Consider the following 23,186-nt stretch of genomic DNA (forward strand, 5'->3'; position numbering starts at 1 on the left):
CCTTGCCATTTTTTCCCACAGCCCCTGCACAGCCCCAGGAGCTGGAGCGCGTGGCTCACACTCACCTGGTAGCGATCAAGGATTCTGAAGTCCTGACAGGTCGTCCTGTACGTGGCTTGTCCAGCCGGAAGCCTGGAAACGCCTCCTTCTTTGGCTCCATAGACCCCATCCACTAACAGGAGCGCGGCATTGACGACCTGATCCAAGTCGAAGAGCGGTAAGCCGCGGTCCCTCTTCGCCTGCCTGACGATCAGTTTCCGCTTCAGGCGCCGAGCCTCCGGCGTCATGGCCACGGCCCCAGGGCAGGCTTCCAGCCTCTTGAGGAGCAGCTTCTCCTCGTAGATGCTCACGGGGGTGAACTTGGGACCCCGGGGCTTTCGGTCCTTCTCCAGCGCCGGCTTCCTCTTCTCTCGAGACCTCGTCTGTAGGGATGTGTTGGAGTCCGTGTCTTCGCTGTCGATGTCCAACCGGTCGGGCTTCTCCTCCTCACTCTCTACCTCCTGCTTTATCTGCTCGGGGGCTCTGACCTTCTTTCGGCCCCCGACCCCGGTCCCCGAGGCGGCCAGCCCTGCAGGGGGCGGGACGTACTCCATCCCGGGATCTATGACGCCGTCGCCGTCCATCTCGTCGTCATCTGAGCGGAGCACAGAGCAGGAGAGGACGTCGGACCCGCCGCCCACCAGGGAAAACCTACACGCTTCCGTCAGGGCCCACACACACGAGAAAGGACCCGAGAAAGCTCAGTCTTACCGTGAAACAAGGCTTGTGGCGGCATCACGTCTGGAATCAGGTCGGCTTCGGAGAGCAGGCTGGGCGTGGCGGAGTGCGAGGCGGGGGTGCCCGGGGCAGAGAAATCCAGGGACGGGGAAGGAGACGGGCTTGTCAGCGGGGTGCGGTCGGAGGAGCTCAGCGACGAGAAGTCTATCACTTCTCCTTTTTCCAGAATCACGTCAGGCCTGCGGCCTCGGCTCACGAACTTGACGGGCGTGGAAGAAGTGCTCCGGTCGAGAAAGCCCGCCGCCTCCTTCTGGGCTCTCCTGATGTCCTTCGCCTCCTGAGTCCGAGACCTCTTCTCCTTCAGCTCCATGGCCGACTCCACGGGATTCCGACTCGCCCGTTTTCTAAGTCCCTCAACCGTAATGATGGGATCTAACGTTGGTTTTGAGGCTGTGAGGAAAGAGTAAACATCCGAGTTTTAAATATCCACTCAACATTAGCTTCTTATTCATTTGAACCTACTAGCGTGTCTGAAATACAGAAATGTTCAATGAATGCCCTGAACTAAGACTCTGATGTCTCTTAACCAGGAAAAAGGCATTATAATGCAAATGTAAACAGTGAGGTACCATCCTTCACCTACTGGAATTGGTAAACATTCAAAGTGTGATAATGCTTAGCAACCACTTAGGGAAATGGATATTTTCATGACTTTCTGGTAGGGCAAAAATTTTATTACAACTTTCTGGAGGGTAATTTGGCAATATGATTAAAACTTTGAATGAATATGCCCTTTGATACAGCAACTTATTTCCAGGAATTTATCACACACACAAAAAGGCAAATATGTACAACTGTAGTACTGTTTAAATAACAATGAAAAAGGGTAGGAATTACCAAAATGTCCATCAAAAGGGTAATGGTTTATCATCATACAGCCGTTCAATGGAATGCAATGAAATAAAAGAAAACAGGGTGGATCTACACGTACTGTTACGAAAAGCTGTGCAAGGCGTACTGGTAAGTGGGGAAAAAGCGGAGCACAGGCACCACGGTAAGAATCAGTTCATGTTTTGGTTTTTTAATTAAAAAAATGCTTAAAGATGCAGACACGACTGCTAGAAGTGTTCGCAAGCGACAACAGTGGCTCCCTGGAGAGTGAAACTACAGGCAGGGCGGGTGCAGGGGGGACTCTCAGGCTTCATACCTTCAGTACTATTTGATTTGTCCCAATTACATTTAAAAAATTCTTTAAAACTCATTCAAAACTTTTTAGATTAAAAAAAATCAGATCAATATGTGATAGTAATGAGTTAGTTATTTTTTTTAACTGCGAAAATGGCATTATGGTTGGGCTACAAAAGAGAGTGCTTGTGGCTATGAGACACATAGTGAGACATTTAAGAAGGAAACAGTTAACACCTGGGAGTTGCTTCTAACTAATCCAAGGGTGGGGATGGGTGGAGGGTTGGAAGAAAGTACCCAGGGGTCTGGATAAAACGAGACTGCTGGCAGTTAACTGCTGGAGTGAAGACAAAGGTACCTGGGGATTCACTACATTACTCTCTTCACGTTTGAATACAATTAAAACTCTCTATAATAAAAAAATTTGAAACAATCAGATTGAAAATAGAGAACCTTTCAGACACCAAAAGAAATTTATAAAACTGGTAACCTAATTGTACAGTGATAAAATTTTTTGTGTGTAATATTTATTTAGGGCATAAAAAACTGTCAGAATAAAACTGCGGCGCAGAGCAGCTCCAGGGAGGCAGGGCGGACTGTCCTCTGCACTTGCTTGGCCTAGGTCTGGCTGGTGGTGCCCACAACAGTACCTTTCACTTTCAAAGCGGAAGCAGACAGCTTCTCTCCCTCAGGTTTCATTGTCGGGGGCCTGTTGTGCACGAGTTTCCACCACCCTGGTTCTCCGAACTCCTGAGCACCCGAGCGGAAGTACATGGGGCTGCCCACGCTGAGGCAGCCCGCCACCGTACTCCACCAGGTTGAAGTCTTCTTCCTGCCGAGTCCAAGGTTGTACAAGTTACTGGCTTTTCAATTCTATCCTTATACAGGAAATGTACTCGCTGACTCCAAATCCGTGATCACTAGGGAACCTCCCACACCTTTGTAGGAAAGACTGTATCAGATGAGAGAGGCTCTGGGTAAACACTGCTATGTATAAAAAAGATAACAAGGTCCTGCTGTAAAGCGCAAGGACCTATATTCAATATCTTGTAATAATCTTTAATGGAAAAGAATTTGAAAGAATATATAAAAAATTGAATCACTCTGCTAAACACCTGAAACTAATACAACACTGCAAATCATCTATACCTCAATAGTTAAAAAGTATCCAAAACCTTAAAAAAAAAAAAAAGGCCTCACAGAGAACACATACAACATCAAAATAAACAAATAACTCAACTATAAAATAAAAATGGGCAGAGTATCATCTAAAAAGACACGTTTCCAAAGAAGAAATGCAGATGGCCAACAGCACATGCAAAAATGCTCAATATCACTAATCATTAGGGAAATGCAAATCTAAACCTCGTGGTATCACCTCACATCTGTGAGAATGGCTATGATTAAAAAGACAACAAATAATGAATACTGGCGAGGATGTGGAAAAAAGGAAACCCTCATGCACTGTTGGTGGGAATGTAAATTGGTGCAGTCACTATGGACAACAGTATGGAGATGCCTCAGAAAATTAAAAATAGAACTACCATATGATCCAACAATTTCACTCCTAAGTATTTATCCGAAGAAAACAAAAACACTAATTCGAAAACATATATGCACCCCTATGTTCACTGCAGTGTTATTTACAATAGCCAAGATATGGGAGCAAGCTAAGTGCCCATTAATAGATGAATGGATAAAGATGTGGCATTAAAAAAAAAAAAAGACGTAGTATATACACAGTGGAATATTACTCAGCCATGAAAAAGAATTAGATCTTGACTTTTGCAACAACATAGATGGACCTAGAGGGCATTATGCTAAGTGATATAAGTCAGAAAGAAAAAGACAAATACAGTATGATTACACTTGTATGTGTAATCTAAAAAAAAACCAAATGAACAAACATAACAAAACAGCAACAGAGTGATAGATGCAGAGAAGAAACAGGTGATTGTCAGAGGAGAGGAACATGGAGGCGAGGAAATAGGTGAGGGTGATTAAGAGGTAAAACTTCTAGCTGCAAAATAAATGAGTCACGGGTATGAAGTGTACAGTGTGGGGAATACAGTCAATAATTAAGTAATATCTTTGTATGGTGACAGACTTACCATGGTGATCATTTTGAAATGTAGTGAAATACTGAATCACTATGTTGTGTAACAGAAACTAACATAGTGTTGTAGGTCAATTATACTTCAAAAACAAACTCATAGAAAAAGATCAGATTTGTGGTTACGAGAGGTGGGGGAAGGGGGAACTGAATGAAGGTAGTCAAAGGGTACAAACTATAAGATAAATAAGTAGTAGGGATGTCACATACAACATGATACATATAATTAACACTGCTGAAAGTTATATATGTAAGTTGTTAAGAGAGTAAATCCTGAGAGTTCTCATCACGAGGAAAATAATTTTTTTCTGTCTCTTTAATTTTCTATCTATATGAGATGATGGATGTTCACTAAACTGACTGTGGTCATTTCACGACGTATGTAAGTCAGATCATTATGCTGTACACCTGAAACTCACACAGTGCTACATATCTATTATACCTCAATAAAGCTAGAAGTAAAAAATACATAGATAGAATCATACAATAAAAAAAAAGGAAAGAGGATTTCAGATTGCCTTTCTAGGTAATGGGATCCAGCTACAAGTCAACAGCATTGTTTTATTTTTAGCGCACATATTTTTATAGTTTCATTCTATTTATGGCAAATGATATGGGTTTTCCACTTATCATGGTGGTGTGAAGTTTCTTTTAAAAAGTAATGTATTTTTTTAAGTGACTTGATTTAAGTAAGTAAATGATAATTCAAGTGATATACTATTGTGCCCCAAACCCACTAGTTTAATGGTTAAACTACAAGAAGCTGGAGAGTAATTAATGCCTTTCAGTAGGAGTAGTAAAAGAAAAAGACCCTTAGCTGACGCCTTTCAGAATGTGTTCTAGAAATGAACAAATGACAACTGAGCAACTGCTGTTAAAATACAGCAACATCCTTGAAACAGGCAGTTTAAACTCAGTTCCTTCCAGAAGACAATCCACTAAGCAGAATAGCACTGATAGATCATGAAAACCTTCCAAGATCTAATTTTATCAGTTTTTTCTTTCTTGTCCCTTGTAAATGGGGTCTATTAAGCTCCATAAATAGAGCTAAATTATTAAACTAAGACAACAGATTTCCATTCTTTAAGAAAAAGAACCAGTTATACTGTCAACCCTTTTCTTAGTACCACTAAATAACTCAAGGACAAAAATAACTCCTTTTGTAAAAATGTACTGAATCTATTCTATTCTCTCCGCACAGCAAGCCTTCAGAAGCTCACGCCTCCCTGATTCCTCAGCAGCTTTAGCTGAGCTGTGACTTCTCAGCACTCGAGCAAACAGGCTGCAGTGAGTTCAGAGTAAGGACAGGTACAGACTCCCTGCTCTGACCTCTACTGAGTCCACACTGACCCAATCATGCAAGATTTATGACTCTCACCAGGACTTCAGAAGGCAACTAACAGTTAGCATCTCAGACAATCCACCAATGCAACTGCAAACACGCTAACCCCTAATAGCGGCAAAATCTTGTTAGATCCATATGGACAGTTAGTTAAAACATCTGGTCTGGATGTCCATGCCCTGGCGTCCTTAGGTCGGATGAGTGAAAGAGGGGTCACGGAGGAGGGGAGCTGGGCAGCAAAGGCACCCAGCATCATTGTGAAAAGAGGAATGAATGAATGAACCGCAGTGTGCTGATGTACCCAGACCTGGCGAAGCACGGAATACCAAAAGCAGACAGCAGTTTCTAGTTTCTAGACTTGATAAAGATAAATACTAATAATTAGTGAAGGGGAATTTACGTGAGTGCAGTTACTAGCTGCCATTACTTCTCTTCTGCTGACCTCCTCAAAGCACTGATTTTGAAAGGACATAATAACCCTCCATCCTCAAATTAGTTACTCATCCAACTATTAAGCAGCCCCATGCAATCACACACTCTCTATTTTTTAACATTCTAAACATCTATGTAAATGTCTTCTTGCTCTGTAGAAACCAACAGTTTCCTCTGGAAGTAGAAGTATAGAAAGCTGCACTTGTAACTGCAAACACTTCCACTCTGCTAACTTAAAGTAACAACATTTTCTGGATTAAAAAATTCTCAGCAACCGCCACAAGTAAATAATTCTCTAAAAGCCTGCACTAGGCTGTCCCGAGTCTCGGATGCTTTGTTCTTTACATCTTCATTCAAGCGTAAGATTTTTTAAAATACCTGTTCCCGAGTAAAAATGCCCAATGCTTCTCAATAAAAGCGCAGATATCTTCCTTCCACCTGAAGTAGCCTTGCCGTCCACTTCCCTCCAGGGACAGGTTGTACATGGCCAACATGACCACCTGAAACACAAACGAAACGAAGCTGGTAGAAAAGCAGGATGCAGGACGCGGCACTTTAGGGGGAACGTCTGATCTTGCGTCTTGGAAGAGTGAGGAATGGAGGGGAAGAGGAAGGACAGTGTCCTGGGATGTCCTCAGTACAGAACTGTACCTCCTTTTTCACTTTCAATGGATGAATCTACCACTAATCCTCTTAATGACATGCGGTTGTTCCTTATGTGTTCCATGGGCAAGGCTGACGTGTGGCTCAAAGAGTTGTAAGTGACTACTGCCCTAAGCAGCCCCACCCGGTTTCCCCATCACTCACAAGGCAGCACTCAATGACATGTTAACTCCTGGTATTATGAGGCTCCAGCCAGCACTTCTGACAGACAGGGCTGACCTGTTTTAATATTCTGAACATCATCCCTGTAAATACACTTTTCTAAGCTCCTTAAAGGGCAGAAAGAAAAGTCTCTCAGAATTTCAGAGCTGAAGATGATGTGAGGCACCACCCACTCTGAGTTTAGCCTTTCTCAGCTGTGGGAACCTTTACTGAGACGCAATCAGCATAGACTCAGGGGCAGGGACCTGAAAGGCCTGGCTGCCCGGCCCACCCTCTGAGAGCAGGACACCGCCCCCTCCAAGCCCCTGCCCCAGCTCCACAAGAGACCCCGTATCTCGTATTTTACAGGTAATGAATTCATGGCCCCAAATGGGGAACTATTTTCCAGAAATATAAATAACACATGCTCACCGTAAAAGACTTCAATGATAGAAGGAAAAGGAAGTAAAAATCACTTTAAATCCACCATCAAGAAATAACCCTTTTTAACATTTTCAGTGACTGCCCTCTCAGACATTTCTCTTTGCATCTAAATGCAATTTTGTAATTGTAAATGGACAAGAAACTCTACAAGCTATTCACAACCATGTTTTCAACCTGATAAAAATGATGACTAATTTTAGGCCAAGGAAGTTGAAAAGGGGACAGAGAATCTAAGAAGCCTTAAATAATTCTTCTTCCTATAAGGAGCCTCCCAAAGCTGTCAGGAGTCTATACTGAAGTTCACACTCCCCAGCATCGCTGTTCCCAGCACCAGGTCCCAGAGGTCTGCTCCGACAGGAGGGCCCACAACTACAGCCTCAAGGCGCTGGGGAATTCTGACGCTTCCGCTATCCGTCTCAGCTCCCTCCTCCTTAAACTTGTAAAACCTGCAGATGGTCTGACAAACAACTGGTCCCATGAACAGACTTTGCAAATTCTTCCACTTACTTCTGCATCAGGTCTACATCAGCCAACAAACATGGCCCTTTGAACAGTTACTGTTCCTGGGGAGTTACTGTTTAATGGACACAGGATTTCAGTTCGAGATGAGGCTGTTTGGAGATGGATGGTGGTGATGGTTGCAAAACAATGTGATGTTAATGCCACTGACTTGTGTGCTTAAAAATGGTTAAGATGGTAAACTTTTAGATTATGTATATTTTACTACAATTTTTAAAGCTACTGTTAAAGAAATACCTTAAGAAAAGGATGGAACAGGCTCTTCTGCCCACATTCAGACCCTACCGTAACTCAGAAATGTGTTCACTATTCATCTCAGTGGTACAGACACAAGTGTGATGTTTCATTTCTGGTGCTTTTTCATATTTGAAATATTTCATGACTTTAAAAAGTTAAAATCCACATATTTACTTGAAAATAACTTCTCCTATTATCACCCAATTGACTGGGAAAACTACAAGCCCAGTACAGGAAGGACATGGTTTTCCCCTCTCCCGGAACCTGTAATCTTAAAGAATGAATCCCAGTTTAGTCTTCTGCTGTCACACCGCCAGCCCAAGGTCACAGTAACCGGCCGGCCTCGTGGACTGGCGCCTCCCCAAGCCCCCGCTCAGGCCGGCACAGCCCGGTGGGCACCTCCCAAGTACCCGCTGAAGACAACCTGGAAAAGTAGTGAGTGCCCAGGACAAGAGTGTACGGACTACCTAGCCTTCCCAAACACTCGACAGTTTCCCCTACGTTTCAAACTGATGTTCCTGAGTCACCAAGGAGGAGGAGAAGACACAGGGAGGGCAGAGAAGAAAGGGGTCTCTTAATCAGGAGACCACACCTCTCTCCTGCTGGTATTCTGTAACATAAAAGAACATTCCTACTTATTACTTTGATAAATCAACAAAGTTTAAGATTTAAAATGATAGAAAACCCACATTCCAATTAGAATGTGACGTCAACAGAATCTACTCAAGACCAACTGATCCACTTCCAGCTCCTGCACAAGACACAGGCTGAAGGGGAAATGGATGCGACCAGAAAGCGCGGTCAGCACTCCTCCCCGGACCAGACGTGTCTGGCCCCAGTTTACAGGTCACCATCCCAGGGAACTTGCTACCCACCACCTGTGTGTCTCTTGGAAGTAAAAAAAAAGAAAATAATCGAGTGATGCTGGCCTGATTAAATGTGCAAACTGAGCCAGCAGGGCACAGTCTTAGCAATATAATCAAAAGCCAGTTTTTCCTTGAAAAAGAACCTCTGCAGAGACCCCTGTTACACACAGTTGCTCTTCTTCCATTTTACAGCTTTATGAGAAACTTCTTGCAGGCCAAAAGCAAAAGCAAATCTGCCTTGGTGCACCTGTCAGAAACATCTGTGGATGTCAGTCTGACCTTGCCGAGACATAGTATCCCATGGACACTTTGAAAAAAAAAATCCCAATTATAATGTTCATGAGACTGTATGCTCAGCACAAACTTCCCTGCATTTTCTTTCTTTCCCCCTTTGTTTCCTACCTACACATTTTCAGGCAAGCCCAAAGAGGCTCCCCCACTCGCCACTGACAGATTTCATTAGGAGATGCCCTAATAAAGCACTGATGATTAAGGTAACAGTCCAGGCTGCTCACACAGCTACAATGTAACACCTTAAGTGGCTTAGAGGGTATAATCTAAAATCTCTTACTCATTATCCTGTTTATTTCCTTCATAGCAAGAAGTGCTGGAGGCAATTAACTTGTTCATTTGTCTGTTTACTGTCTGAAATAAATGTCTAGAATGTCAGCTGCCAGGGGCAGGGGGCTGGGCTGTCCTGCTCCCCCTGAAGAAGAAAGAGCTGAAAGAGAATCAGCTGGTCTTGAACAGATTCTACTTTCCAGGCCTGGAATAGTGCCTGGTTCATCACATGCACTCAATTTTTGTAGAATAAATATAAAAACCAAATGAGCAATGTCTAATTCATACATTCTTAGAACTCAAAGACTGCATGTATATTTGGTGCCTTGTTATAACATATCACTGTAAAAACAAACCAAAAAAATGAAGACAACAATCAGTTAAAAGATGCTGTTCAGGCCGCAACTGGTTGAGATCAGGGCGGCCATCTTTTCTTTCCTTTTTTTAAATTGAAGCACGGTTGCTTGACAATACTGTGTTACTGTCAGGTGTACAGCACAGTGATTCAACATCTTTACATTTTAAAAAATGGTTTTAGTTTTCTAAAAATAGCTATAAGAAAAAATGTGAACCTCTTCAATTAAAATCAGTTTGGTATTACACATAAATGAAACCGTGTGGGTTAGATTCTCAAAAATCTCACCCCCGATTCACTAAGTTAGCAGTGGGTACTTTTACCCAGAACTCCTTTCTCCACATATTCGTGTATGATTTTCACTGTGAAATAAAGTGACCCTCAAAACAACTTCAAAGCTCCTACGTTTAGTTCCTCATTCTCTAGACACTCATCCCAATACATTCCTGGGGTACCAGCCTCATGAAGCGCAGGGGAGGGCTTTTTACTCACTTGCTGCCACGTCAGCTTCAGTCTCTCGTACTGCTCCTTGCCATTGTCTGAGCAATCGGAACAAGTAAACCTAAAAAAATTATCACCCTTAAGGTAACTGAGCTGTTCCCTCAGCTGACCTAGGAGAAAAACAAAAAGGCACGTCACAAGTCTGTCCAGAGCAGAGGTAACCCAAAGGTTCAATTTATCCATCATATTCCAAGTTTCCCAGGCTGTTTTCCTTTTTTTTTTCCAGCCAACCCAAGACGGCAGGATGGGGTGGGGAAGGCAGTACAGAAGATTTGTATTCTTCCAACATCAAGTGCATGGCGGCTGAGATAGATCTGTTGTTCCCTAACTTTCGGGAGACACTGGAAAAGCAGGTAGGATTGCTCTCACTGGCTACCCAACTGTTAACTTCCCTGACTCCTACAGGTCTCTTCCCACATTCTTCCAAAACATCTCAGAGCTCCCACTGAGCCAGGCACTGGGAACCGGAAACACAACACCCAAGACGACATGGTGCCACTTCCCAGAGGCTCACAAATGCTGGGTGGGCTGCACAGGAGCAAGGAGGTAGTCCCAGCAGCACAGGGGTTCTCTTCCTCACCGTGGGGGGTTGTTTTTTGCTTTAAATATGGCTGAGCTGAGCCCACGTGAAATAAATCAACCTCTAGAAGCAGGGCATTTTGGACACTTCCCAAGTGATGCTGATGCTCTGGGAGACGTGAAAACCACTGGAGTGGAACGTGATGGGCGCCACAGGGCAACATGAGGGCACACAGAGGTGCCCACCAGGGCAGGGAGACAGCAGAGCTAGAGAAAGTGGGGTGACGGGGCAGGAAGGATGGCTAGAATGGGCAGGTGAAAAGAGGTGCTTGTGTGTTGTAATGGGGGTGGGGAGTGTGGAGGCCAGAGAACATTTAAATGCACAAAGTCCTAGGGACGAGAAGTACTTGTGGAGAATTGTAAGTTCACCTGTGCTGCAGCCACGTTGTGTCTATGTGTGGGGACAGGAGGACACTAAGGAGAGGCTGGAGAGGCAGCAGGGCCCTCAGGAAGTGTGCTGTGAAACGTATGCTGTGAGGATGTGGGGAAGCCACTGAGACTTTTAGGCAGAACCCTGAATTTATAAGCAGAGACAGCTCGGAAGCAAAAACTAGCTCACATGCAATAAATTTTAGGTTTGTTTTCTGTGAAAATAGTATTAATGTATTAAACTGATAAGAATAGATACTACATTTGATCTTAGCTGAGAAGTGATTGGTATTCATTTATTAAAGTAACTGTTAATCTGAAGAGTTGAATCCATCTTAAAAACATCCCTACATACCTGAAAACGACCCACTTCACAGTAATACATACATACGTACACACACGTAAATTTCTCTGACCTAGTTACAAATTCTATTACACAAAATATCCCTCTAGTACATATGTCTTTACTAGTCTCTGCTTAATGGGAAAATCCTGTTGGGTAAGAGTCCTGGTGCCCTGAGAGCTGGAAGCTGACAGCGGAAGAGACTGAGGTGAAGAACTGCGCTGTCAGGAGAGCACGCGTGTGTGTAACTACTGCCTGCAGATGAAGGAGGCAGCAAGCAGCGAACAGGAACGGCCCTAGGGCACAAAGCACTGTCAGCTGCTAATTCCGACCTTACATCAGCATACCTTGCAGTCATTTTCCCTGTGAGTTAAATATCACCAGGGTCATTCTTATGAGCCTGACCTTCAGTTCTATGCTGGGCCTAGAATTTGGCCCCAAATCCACAATAACGTTATCGTGATAGAATAATGTGGCTAATTCTTTAAGTAACACAGGATTTCCAATTTTCTAACTTTATTGGGTTACAATCAAGAATGTTAATTTAACAAGGTAATGGAGGTTGGCAGTAATATTTAGCAGTACAAATGTGTCTGTTTTATATAATTTTGCAGTTAATCAACTAAACTAACAATAGATGTAACAGTTATCTTTTTATTTAGGTCTATTTTACATTCGTGTTTCTTTCACAGGTTGGAAAAACAAACCTACACATAGGAACTGACAAAGCAAAGGAATTGAGAAGCTCCTTACTGGCCGGGATCCACTTCTGACACTTGTCACAGAAGTAGGACAGCTGCTCCTCCATCCACGACACATCTCCTTCGTCACTGTTGAGCGAATCCCCGCTCTGGTCATGGGACAAGTCCACGGACGCTTGGTCCTCCGATTCAACAATCAAGAGCGTCTCCCCCTCCACCTCGCCCTCCTCCAGCCCTTCCGAGGTTGACGTTCTCGTGGCTTCGTCATCGTGCCGGCTGATCAAGCTGCTCAGGTGGATGTTACTCTCCATCCCTCCTTCTGCAGGTCCAGAGTGCTCCTTGGGGACAATCCTCAGCTCTGGACACCGAGCTTGAAGGGCTCCTAGCAGGATCCCACAACTGCTTCAGAAGAGCATGTGCCCATCTTTACTCAGGGGCTCTTAAAACAACTGTTTAGAATATATGATCCACTGTCCTATTTTTTGATCAAGTTTAAAAGGATAAGTGACCAAAAAAAAGCTGAAGATTTCACTAAGCTGTTCACCAACACTCACTCACACACACACACACACTCAACGTTGTCTGTTCCATCGATATTTCACATTCATTTCAAGTCATGTTTTTTGAGATCCTTTTGCCAACACCATCTTCTCTCTTTCTGCTTCAAGTTGCTCAGTCAGAATAATCTGTTCTCCCAAAAGACGAATGTTTTCTTTTTTCCGATTTTGCCTTTCAATGTCTCTGATCACTCCATCACGAAGCCTCTAAAAACGTGAGAAACAGATTTCAGTAACACCCTGAACAGGTGGTTCCCATCCTGGTGCCACTGAAATCCAAAACACAGTGTTACCAAAATACACTTAAAACTTTTAGATTCCAAGTACCCAATCACTATTTTAACCTTCTGTATAAATGTAAATGTAATAAAGAAACCATCAAATTAATTTGGTAGGGTGCTACAATTATTACTGAAATGACTTCTACTTTAAGAAATTCCTCATCATTTAGTATAATGGGAAATAACAATTAAAAAAAAAGACTGCCACTACGCTGCATTTTAAAAGTTTAACTGATACACGATGCTTTTAAAAACTTGAGTTACCAGAGTAACTGTGAACTACATTCCTATCAGCAATTATCCTAGCCATAATAAACATGAGAGAAAAAAATTATTAAAATTTGAACAAACTGTAAGGATGCAAGAAAGTAAAGAACCTGGCTTCTTGTAGCATGTAAGGAGAAAAACTAAAAATTACCGAGAATTCCTATCAATTACATAAATTGATAGGAAGAGAAGAGGGGGAAAAGAATGTTACTAGCAGAGGAAAAAATAAAAGCCCATCAATTGTAGTTACTTTGATAAGCACCAGTGACAGGCAGAGAATACCAGAACATGGACCTGGTACATAAGATGAAACTTTTTAAAGCATCAGTTCAGTCACTACTAATAACTAACATTTTATAGTTATAGGTCACAAAATAATAACTACTAATAACTAACATTTTATAGTTATAGGTCACAAAATAATAACTTTGGGAGGAGGTAATTAGGTTTTTATTCATTTATTTTACTTTTTAATGGAGGTACTGGGGATTGAGCCCAGGACCTCATGCATGCTACACATATGCCCTACCACTGAGCTATACCTGCCCCCTGACAAAATAAATTAACTTTTTAACAGCGGCCTTGTTTGACAGAATAATGCGGGTAGGGCATGGGTTATGTTTTCTTTTAATTACCATTATGTCTATCTTTAAAAATCACCAAGTACCTACTTGCTGGACCTTCTCTAGACCTAGAGGCTCATTCCCCATTTCGGGGGAGCTGGGGAACTTAAGAGTCCTGGGACTGAACAAAACTGAAAACCAACTTTCTTGAACCCCACACTCTTTCAGAGATTTCCAGACAGAAATGGAGGCGCTCACTCCTTGCTTCCCCACCCCCAGCTCTTCCTGTCTCCTACTCCTCACTACACACTCCACCCAGTCCTTGAAGCCCACACTGTCCGCTGGAATCACTCTCCACACTCACCTCTGAGGTCCTCCCTTCCTTTCTCAGACTTGAGCATGTGGCACAGACCTTGTTCTCCAGCCATTGCTTGCTACCTTCTTCCAAGTTTCAAGGTCTCTGACTGCCTCGCACATCCTTCCTGGGACATCTTCCTAACCGCCAAGACCTCTAACACCTAAAGCCCTGGCTCCTCGTGCAGTACTGCAGGTTTGGCTGAGTTCCTGTGAGGATTAAAGATGCTGTGTGTACAGTGCTGTAAGTACAGTGCCTGGTATGTGGCAGTCAACAACTGAAGGCAGGAGTCATCTTATTTCTCGCTTCCTTGAACCTTCCAACACACCCACCGTGTCATACCACTTGACCTACTCGCTCCCACTGCAAGAAAGGAAGCCCAAAATGAGTGACTGGGTGTAAAATAAACACAGATTACTTTGGTTAATCTTCACCTCTAATTTCCAGGTGTCTAAATCTTCCTGTTCTTGCGCTAACTGTGGTTCCCAACCCTGGCTGCACGTTAGAATCCCGGAGCCACTTTTAAAACATACCTAAGAGGGATCACCATCCCCAAGAGATTCTCGTTTAACAGGTCTGGGGCAGGGTCCAACCTGTTACATGGTAAAAACTCCCCAGAACAATCGAATGTGCAGCTACAGGTCAGAACCAGGCTTTTAACCAACCCGACACTACACTGAAAATCCCGCCACTGACTTCAGAGCTACATCCAACATACTATTCTCTACCCCATCTCAAATTTTCTCCCCATCACCATCTTTTCCTTCTTAGAGGAGGAAGTCTCCTGTGTTCCAAAAGCTACCCCGACAACCTCTACTTTAATCCCAAATCTCCAATCTCTTCCAGGCCCTGTCATCATTAATCATTCCGTTTCCCTCTAAATTCTTTGTATCATCTAAGGCTTCCTCTCCTCTGATTTCCACAGTGTGTCCGAGGACAAAGACTTCACACCAAGCGCAGGGCACAGTCCAAGGCGACACACGCCCGTTTACTACTGATTCATGACTTCCACCGTCGGCAAACCAGGCTCCACCCTAACACCCGCACCCACCTGGCTGCCCCTTCTCACGCTCCACCTTCAGCACTGTTTTCAATCATTTACAGTCTCAGGAGCAGCTGCGCCTCCTTTTGTTTCCCAAAGCGCCTAGAGTGGACCCTGGTGCAGAGATCGGCCATTAAATGTTTGCCAACTTGAAAAGGGGAGAAAAGTATGACCGAGGGACACAGCGTGGACGGTCAGCCCACTGAGCAGTAAGTCACGTATATTTCCAGAAATAAAAGTACCGAAAAAGGAAAATGTGGAGGCTGGTATCTCTACCGTTCCCAGAATCTAGTTTCCATGGCAAACTGTTCCTTAAAAAGGAAGAAAGAGACACACACACAGACAAGTATCTCACCAAGTACCTTGGCCAAAGGCACGAAGAGGGATGCGGGGCTGCCTTCTTTACCGCGGGATAAAGTCTCTCTAGCATCTGAACACGGGAGAACCCAACCTGCGCGTGGGGGTGGGGACAGGCGGTAACCGGCCGAAAGCAGCCCCCTCCCCGCCTCTACTTTCCAGATGCTCAGGGGGCCGTATCCCTGCAGGGGGGCTCCGACTCGAGAAGGGACCGCTGGCGGCCCCCGGAGCGGTCCCCCGGCCTCGAGGACACGCGGCCGCGGAGGAGGAGAGAGGAGGGGACGGGGAGGCAGGAAAGGAGAGGAGGAAGCGGGGAGCCACGCGGAGTCAGACCCCAGGCCCGAGGTCGAGGTCGCCGCGGCCGCGAGGGGCCCGGAAGAAGCGGTCACGTGACACCAACCTGCTGGTCCAGCCGCTGCTTCACATGCACGCCAGCCACGGTGGCCGCCGTCAGCACCACCGACAGGCCCAGCACCACCTTCGAGCTCCTCGACATCCCCACGCCCGCCGCCGCGGCCTCCTCCCCGCGCCTGAGGCCCCGCGGCCGCCGCCGAGCGCGCGTCGCTGCCGGTGCGGACCAGGCTCGACCCCTCGAGCGCAGAGCCCCAGCCGCCACGAGCGCCGCCAGCCGCCGCCAGGCACGAGCAATCGAGAGCCGAGCGCCCGAGCGCCGATCTGTGTCCCAGCTCAGATGACAGCGCGGCTCCGGGTGGGGCCCCGGGACAGGAGGGAACCCCTCCCTACCCTGCAGGTGGTCGGGGAGGAACACTCGAAAGTCAAAGTCTAAGGGGTCCTGACCCAAAGCTGGCCCCAGCACCTTCCAGGCAGGGGTTCCAGGCCTGGAGGGTCCGCGGGGTCGAGATTCCGGACCGGGTACCTTGCGGCTCTCTCTACCACACGCGTCCCTTCTGAGCACTTTGCTGTTTTGCTCAATACCAACTTCACCAAACGCAGGTGCCTCTTTGGCGGGCGAGGTGCCCCTAGGAATGGAGTTTCTCGTGTAAAACATTGTCACCTGCTTTCACCTTGACTCTGTAGGGTGGCTGGTCAGGGTGTGGTTTTTCTTGAAATTGAAACGCCTCCTGGCTAGAGAGCACGCTCCCTGGGCAGCGGGACCCCCTTGCTTCCTGATACGGAAAGCGCTGGTCACCTTGCTGCCCACGTAATCCTTAAGAGATAGATCACGTCTACACCCGGTTCCCGCCGTCACTAAGGCAGGATTGATGCCCACGTGACTGGGAACATACATGATTGAAGTAGCGAGTGGGGAACCGCGTAAGGCACTGTGCACGGCGGAGACAGACATTTGGCTTTTCAATGAAGAGGTATTATTATTAAGTCATTCTTTCCCTCTAAAATTCACAGAGAACGAACTCCTTCCTGTGCAAACAACTATGGACGCTGTTGATTTGGGCTCTGCCTTGATTAGGACATTCATCTCTATAGTGCTTGGCTATTCCAGACATGAGGTGAATGTTGCTCTTAAGAAACGTAGTAAGATAAAAATAATTTTTAAAATGTAAATACCCATTTCAAATGTCATTTCGTCTGCAGCATTTTTCTCAGCAGAGAAAGTACTATTGAATTGGGGAACGGGGTCCCTGCCCTAATAGACCTTGGAGTTAGAAGCAATTTAATTCAGGGCATATTTGCGTATTTCTCTAAAGAAATAAAAACTATGTTAGACTGCTTCTTACTTGTGGTAGACTCCAGACATTTTTTCTCCAAGTCAGTGAGCCTTCAATAAAGCTGCATGTCCTTAGAACGTACATCAGAGAGTTAGGTCTTTATTCTATCAGCCTTTCATTCTATCAAGACTGATTTTTCCATTTGTCTTCTTGAAATGTATTGTTATTCTATTTTTTAAAAGTCCTGTATGTGTTAACTGTCAAAGTCGGAAATGGATTATCTGTTTAAATATTTCTAAACCTAAATAGGGTGTTTTCTGTGGTTATTGTCACATAAATTACTGGGTGGTGAGAGACTGCATACCGTCAAACACTGAAACCAACTTTTTTTAATTTCTGGGGGATAAGTGGGTATTGCTCAGTGGTAATGCGCATGCTTGGTGTGCACAAGGTCCTGGGTTCAATCCCCAGTGCCTCCATTACGGGGGGAATTTTTTTTTAATAAAAAAAAAAATTTCCATCTGTTCTGAGTGTATTTTTAAGCGTGTCCAGTGTGTTTGAACGAAAGCAGTTTTCTGAGACAACTTGGAGAGTTTTTACTAATGAATACATTTTCAAAAAGGAAAATCTAGACTTGCTGATTGATTGGCTCTTTTTTTTCCCAACAATCTTTGACTGAAGTTGCCAGGAGCAGTGGATTCAAGGTAGTCCCCATCCCTCAAGCAGCTCAGTGCCTGGAAGGAAGACAGGCTGGTCCATCAAATAGTCACAATACAAAAGGCAGAGGAGACAACTGATTGTTATCAATCAGGTAGCAATTCTGTTCTACATGTTTGTGTATCCCTCATTCTTATGTTGACATTGTAACTCCCAATGGAATGGTATTTTGAGGTGGGGTCTTTAGAGGTAAGGAGGTTCCATGAGGTCATGAGGGTGGGGTCCCCATGATGGGATTAGCATCCTTCTAAGAAGAGTAAGAGCCTGGAGCTTGTTGTCTCTCCCAAGTGAGGACACAGCGGGGAGCTGGCACCTGCAGACCAGGAAGAGGGCCCTCACTGGAACCTGACCAGGCAGGCACCCTGATCTAAGACTTCCCAGCCTCCAAAACCACGAGAAATCAGTTTCTGTTGTATAAGCCACTTGGTCTATGGTGTTTCTGTTATGGCGGCCAGAACTAAAACAGCAATTAACTGCTCCCCAAAGTTAAGCGTGGGTGTGGATCTACTGCTCCAGAGTCAGTATCACCCAACACAGGAGAAGATTCAAGACCCACTTCTCAGTTACAACCTTCCAGCAAATCTCCTCCAGGAGCCAGGTGCTCACTTGTCTTGAACTCCTCACTCGCCTCCTCTCCGTGGTGAGTCATCACTATGCCGATTAAGTGGAAAAGTCCTGCTTAACCATTGGTGACTCCAGGTGAGAGGTGCTCCTGGTATAATCACAGGGGTAAGTAAAGACAGTCTCTACTACAACATGGAAGCTTTAAAATTGAGGACCACTCGCCCACAGGGAGGATTAAAAATGTCTCTTCATGACATGCAGATGCTGAGTATGTTCAGGCAATGTGCACTTTTTAAAGCTGTTTGTCCTTTGACCAGTATTTCCCCCATTTCCCCCACTGCCCCCACCCCAGTCCCTAGCAACCACCATTTCACTCTCTGCTTCTTTGATTTCAACGTTGTTTAGATTCCACATATAAGTCAGATCGTACATTATTGTCTTTCTTAGTCCAGCTTATTTCACTTAGCATAATGAATGTCCCAGCTTCATCCATATTTTTGCAAATGGCAAGATTTCCTTGTTTCATGGATGAATAATATTTCGTTGTGTACATATACCACAACTTCTTTATCCATTCATCCAGCAATGGACACTTAGGTTTTTTCTGTCGTGGATTCAATACCCAGTACTTCTATTAAAAAAAATTACTATATTGTATACTTGAAATCTGCTGAGTAGATCTTTTCTTTTCTGGGTGATATCTCTATTTTTTTCTTATATATATGTATTTTTACTGAAGTATAGTCAGTTTACAGTGTTGGGTCAATATCTGGTGTACAGCACAATGCTTCAGTCATACATGAACATACATATATTCATGTTTTCATATTAAGAAAATAGATCTTGGGGGGAGGGTATAGCTCAAGTGGTAGAGCGCATGCTCAGCATGGACAAGGTCCTGGGTTCCATCCCCAGCACCTGCTCTAAAGACAAGTAAGTCTAATTACCTCCTCCCCTCAAAATAAAAAAAAAAATTTAAAAAAAAGAGAGTAGATCTTAAGTGTTCTCACCACACACAAAAAAGGTAAACTATAAGAAGTGATGATATGCTAATTAGCTTGAATATAGTAATCATTTCACAATGTGTAGGTGTACCAAATCTTCACATTGCACACCTTAAGTAAGTATGCATGATTTTTTGTACAAGTTATACCCCAATAAAGTTGAGGAAAAAAGAAATTTTAGGAAATTTTTTAAAGCATCAAGAAGAAAAAATAAAGTATATACATATACACACACATACACTCAAAAAAAAAAAAAAAGAGAGAGAGAGAAACGCAGTGCTGGTAACTGGCACCGTGGGTGAACCTTGATATCTTAAAAACATTATGCCAAGTTAAAAAGCTAGTTTTGAATGACCAGGTATTGCATGATTTCATTTACATAAAATGTCCAGAATAGGCATATCTATGGAGGCAGAAAATAGATTACTGGTTGCCAAGGGCATAAGGGGTTGGGAGATGGGGAGTGACTGCTTATGAGTTTCTTTTGGGGGTGATGAAAATGTTCTAGAATCACATCATGACGATGGGTTCATGACTCTGTGAATTGACTAAACCACTGAATTATGCACTTTAAAAGGGTAAATTTTAAGGTATATTAATTATTACTTCAATAAAGCTATCAAAAGAAGGTGAAAAGGGAAAGTTGATTATATGCATCAACTCGTTTCATCTTCACAATAGGTACTGTTATCATCCCCATTTTACAGATGAGGAAACTGAGGCACAGAATGGTAGGTAATTTGCCCAGAGTCCACCACCTGAAAGTTACAGAGCAACCTGATTAGTTTTTAGTTTTGTTTTCAAAAGACATAAAAGATTAAATCCACCTGGCTTAAAAGTTTAAAATAGAGAATATATATCTTGTCAATAGACAAGGAGACTGTGTATATGTAGAATCTTCCAGTTGCATGGTTCAGCTGGAGGAGAGAGGCAGGCGAGACAGGAAGGGGAGGAGAGGGAGGGGGCTGAGACCAGACACAGGGATGGGAGAGGAGAGAGAGATACACAGAGAACAGGAAACTGAGACGGGGATTCTAAGGTCTAAGGCCATAGCATTTGCCTCTCTGGATGTTCACTTAACTTCTGACAGCTGCCTCATTCATGTGGCCCCTTGGAGTTCAGTTTTGGGGTCTCCTGTTCCTCCCTTTATAGGAGCACTTGCAGCCCTCCAGCGGGATGTTGTTCTCAGAAGGTGGCCTTGGTGAGCAAGGCTCTACAAAGGGCTTCTGGCTTCACGGGGGACAGTCCCTGACCTTCTGGGACCTCAGTTTCCTCCTGTGTACTGTGGGGACAATGACATATCTGCTACCTCCTGGGCTTGCTGGTTGAGATGATGAATTAGTAGCATGACTGTACCAAGCCAGGCACGTGGCAATGACGCATGTTGCACCCCGGCCAGTGAGTGGTCCCCCCATGAGTCGTAAGAGGGGGACCCTCGGAGGGGAGAAGGGATCTTTGTCTTCACACAGTCATGAGGAATCTGTTCATTTGCAGCTCTCAGGGCCTTTTGGTGACATTCCAGCTGGCGGCAATGTGAACCACCCATCCCCAAACTGGATGAGAGTTTTGTGGTTTTGGAATACTTGATGTGGCTGAGTTCTTTTGGATTCAAAATCCAGTCACATTGTCAGAAAAAAATGTCAAGGTTACCATTGTTAATGGAAGAAAAGAGCTGTTAGGGCCTTTAAATGTAATTTCGATTGCTGTAAATTTTATGAATCATTGTTAAAAAATAATGTCTTTAACTGACAATACCACATGTTTACAAAGACACAGAACAACTGGAACACTCTGTACTCCTGGTGGGAGTGTCCCTTGGAACCACTTCTGCTGTATCTGCTGGAGCTGAACGGGTGCAAACCCCATGATCCAGCAGCTTCAGCCCCAGATGGAGGCCCAGCAGAACTATGTACATGTGTGCACCCAAGGACATCCGTATCTGGATAAATTCCATTTGCAAAAGTTGGCATGGTGGTCACCTTGCTGGGGGTGGGGGGTGGGGGGCAGAGTCTTTGCTGGGAGAATGGGGTGTGAGTGGGGATTCTGAGATGCTCATGTCATTCTGTTTCTTGATCTGGGTGTTGTGCTGAATATTTGTGAAGATTAATCACATGGTCCATGGATTTTGTGCTCATCTCTATAAGCATGACCTACGGTTGTACAAAATCTTATGTAAAAGTTTGAACCGAAAAAAACGGCTTTACCATTTATCATCTTTATCACCGCTTCTTGCACCAAGAATGTTTTTTCTCCATGATGACTATCAAGAATTAAAGAGATTATCATTTAAAATGTATGGATCGGCAATGAAGACATACAAATGGCCAATAGGCAGGTGAAAAGATGCTCAATATCTCTAATTATCAGAGAAATGCAAATCAAAACTGCAATGAGGTATCATCTCATACTGGTCAGAGTGATCATCATTAAAAAGTCCACAAATGATAAATGCTACAGAGAGTGTGGAGAAAAGGGAACCCTCCTACACTGCTGGTGGGAATGTAGTTTGGTGCAGCCATTATGGAAAACAGTATGAAGATTCCTTTTAAAAAACTAGAAATAGATTTACCATATGTTCCAGCAATCCCACTCCTGGGCATACATCCGGAGGAAACTCTAATTCGAAAACATACATGTTTCCCAATGTTCATAGCAGCACTATTTACAATAGCCAAGACATGGAAGCAACCTAAAAAGTCCATCGACAGATAACTGGATAAAGAAGATGTGGTGTGTGTGTGTATATATATTTATACACACACACACAGAGTGGAATACTACTCAGCCATAAAAAAGAATGCAATAATGCCATTTGCACCCGGAGATGGTCATATGAAGTGAGGTAAGCTTGAAAGAGAAAGAAAAATACCACATGATATCACTTATATGTGGAATCTTTAAAAAATTATGCAAATGAATTTATTTACAAAACAGAAACAGACTCACCCACAGACATAGAAAACAAACTTATGGTTACCAGGAGGGTGGAGGGATAAAGTGGGAGTTCAGGACTTGCAGATACTAACTACTACATATAAAATAGATAAACAAGGTCCCACTGTACAGCACAGGGAGCTATATTCAATACCTTGTAATAGCCTATCATGAAACAGACTGTGAAAAGGAATATACATATGTGTAACTGAATCACTATGCTGTACATCCGAAATTAACACAACACTGTAGACTAACTAAACTTCAATAAAAAAAAATATTTGAATGTCTGATTGGGAATTGTGTGCAGACCTTTTATTTTATTTTTAATTTAATTCTGTTTTGTTTTATATTATTTTGTTTTATTTTACCCTACTCCTCCCCTCCCCTCCCTGGGGCTACCTCTCCTCGTGGGCAGCAGCAGAAATCCTTGTATCTCAGCATTTTCCCTTAACCCAGTTGCTCTGCTTTTTCATATTCTCTGTCCGGCAAGCTCACGCTGGTTACTGTGGGTCATGGCAATGGCAGTGGGTCCCATGTGCAGACATTTTGAACATAAAACTTGGTATAAAAAAGTTAGATGCAGAAAATCATGCTCTAGTTTTTCATTAAAGAAAATCACACAATTGTTACCAAATTTAGATTTACCCAATACTTTATTTTTCTTCTCCTAAAGTATTATAGATTTTTAATTTTTATTTTCACTTTTTATAACATCATATAAAGAGAATGTAAATAAATATTATCCGCACAGCTCCATTTAGAATTAGCCAGGCTCCCTCACATTGGTCCCAGGGAGCTGTACAAACATCTTTTTTTATGTTTATTAGACAGGACAAAGATTAGGGA

The 23,186-nt window shown here is 43.9% G+C and overlaps 2 protein-coding genes and 1 pseudogene across 4 annotated transcripts in view; all 3 read right to left on the reverse strand.

Annotated features, from left to right (window-relative positions):
• Positions 1–12,379, reverse strand: part of KAT14 (lysine acetyltransferase 14) — a 30,380-nt gene extending 18,001 nt beyond the window's left edge. For both annotated transcript variants that reach the window (XM_010972908.3, XM_074347829.1), the window contains exons 1-6: positions 12,121–12,379; positions 10,068–10,186; positions 6,168–6,289; positions 2,553–2,734; positions 751–1,167; positions 66–634 (exon numbers count right to left, since the gene is read on the reverse strand). In XM_010972908.3, the coding sequence (XP_010971210.2) occupies positions 66–634; positions 751–1,167; positions 2,553–2,734; positions 6,168–6,289; positions 10,068–10,186; positions 12,121–12,379 (1,668 nt within the window). The remainder of the gene's footprint in view (positions 1–65; positions 635–750; positions 1,168–2,552; positions 2,735–6,167; positions 6,290–10,067; positions 10,187–12,120) is intronic.
• On the reverse strand, positions 11,153–11,310 carry LOC123613664 (U2 spliceosomal RNA; annotated as a pseudogene).
• A 303-nt stretch (positions 12,380–12,682) lies between the features above and the next one.
• On the reverse strand, positions 12,683–16,287 carry PET117 (PET117 cytochrome c oxidase chaperone). Of its 2 annotated transcripts, XM_074347831.1 has the most exons (4): positions 15,891–16,287; positions 15,496–15,584; positions 15,143–15,247; positions 14,307–14,454 (listed from the first exon to the last, which is right to left on the reverse strand). In XM_074347831.1, exons 1-3 carry the CDS (start codon positions 15,984–15,986, stop codon positions 15,190–15,192), a joined length of 243 nt encoding a protein of 80 aa, XP_074203932.1. In that variant the 5' UTR covers positions 15,987–16,287; the 3' UTR covers positions 14,307–14,454; positions 15,143–15,189. The 2 variants fall into 2 exon arrangements, with proteins under 2 accessions (XP_074203931.1, XP_074203932.1); XM_074347830.1 differs by lacking the exons at positions 14,307–14,454; positions 15,143–15,247; positions 15,496–15,584 and adding an exon at positions 12,683–12,832 and having other exon boundaries at positions 15,891–16,225.
• Between the last annotated feature and the right edge of the window lie 6,899 nt (positions 16,288–23,186).

The sequence above is a fragment of the Camelus bactrianus genome, chromosome 19 (assembly GCF_048773025.1).
Source record: "Camelus bactrianus isolate YW-2024 breed Bactrian camel chromosome 19, ASM4877302v1, whole genome shotgun sequence".
NCBI classification, from domain to species: domain Eukaryota; kingdom Metazoa; phylum Chordata; class Mammalia; order Artiodactyla; family Camelidae; genus Camelus; species Camelus bactrianus.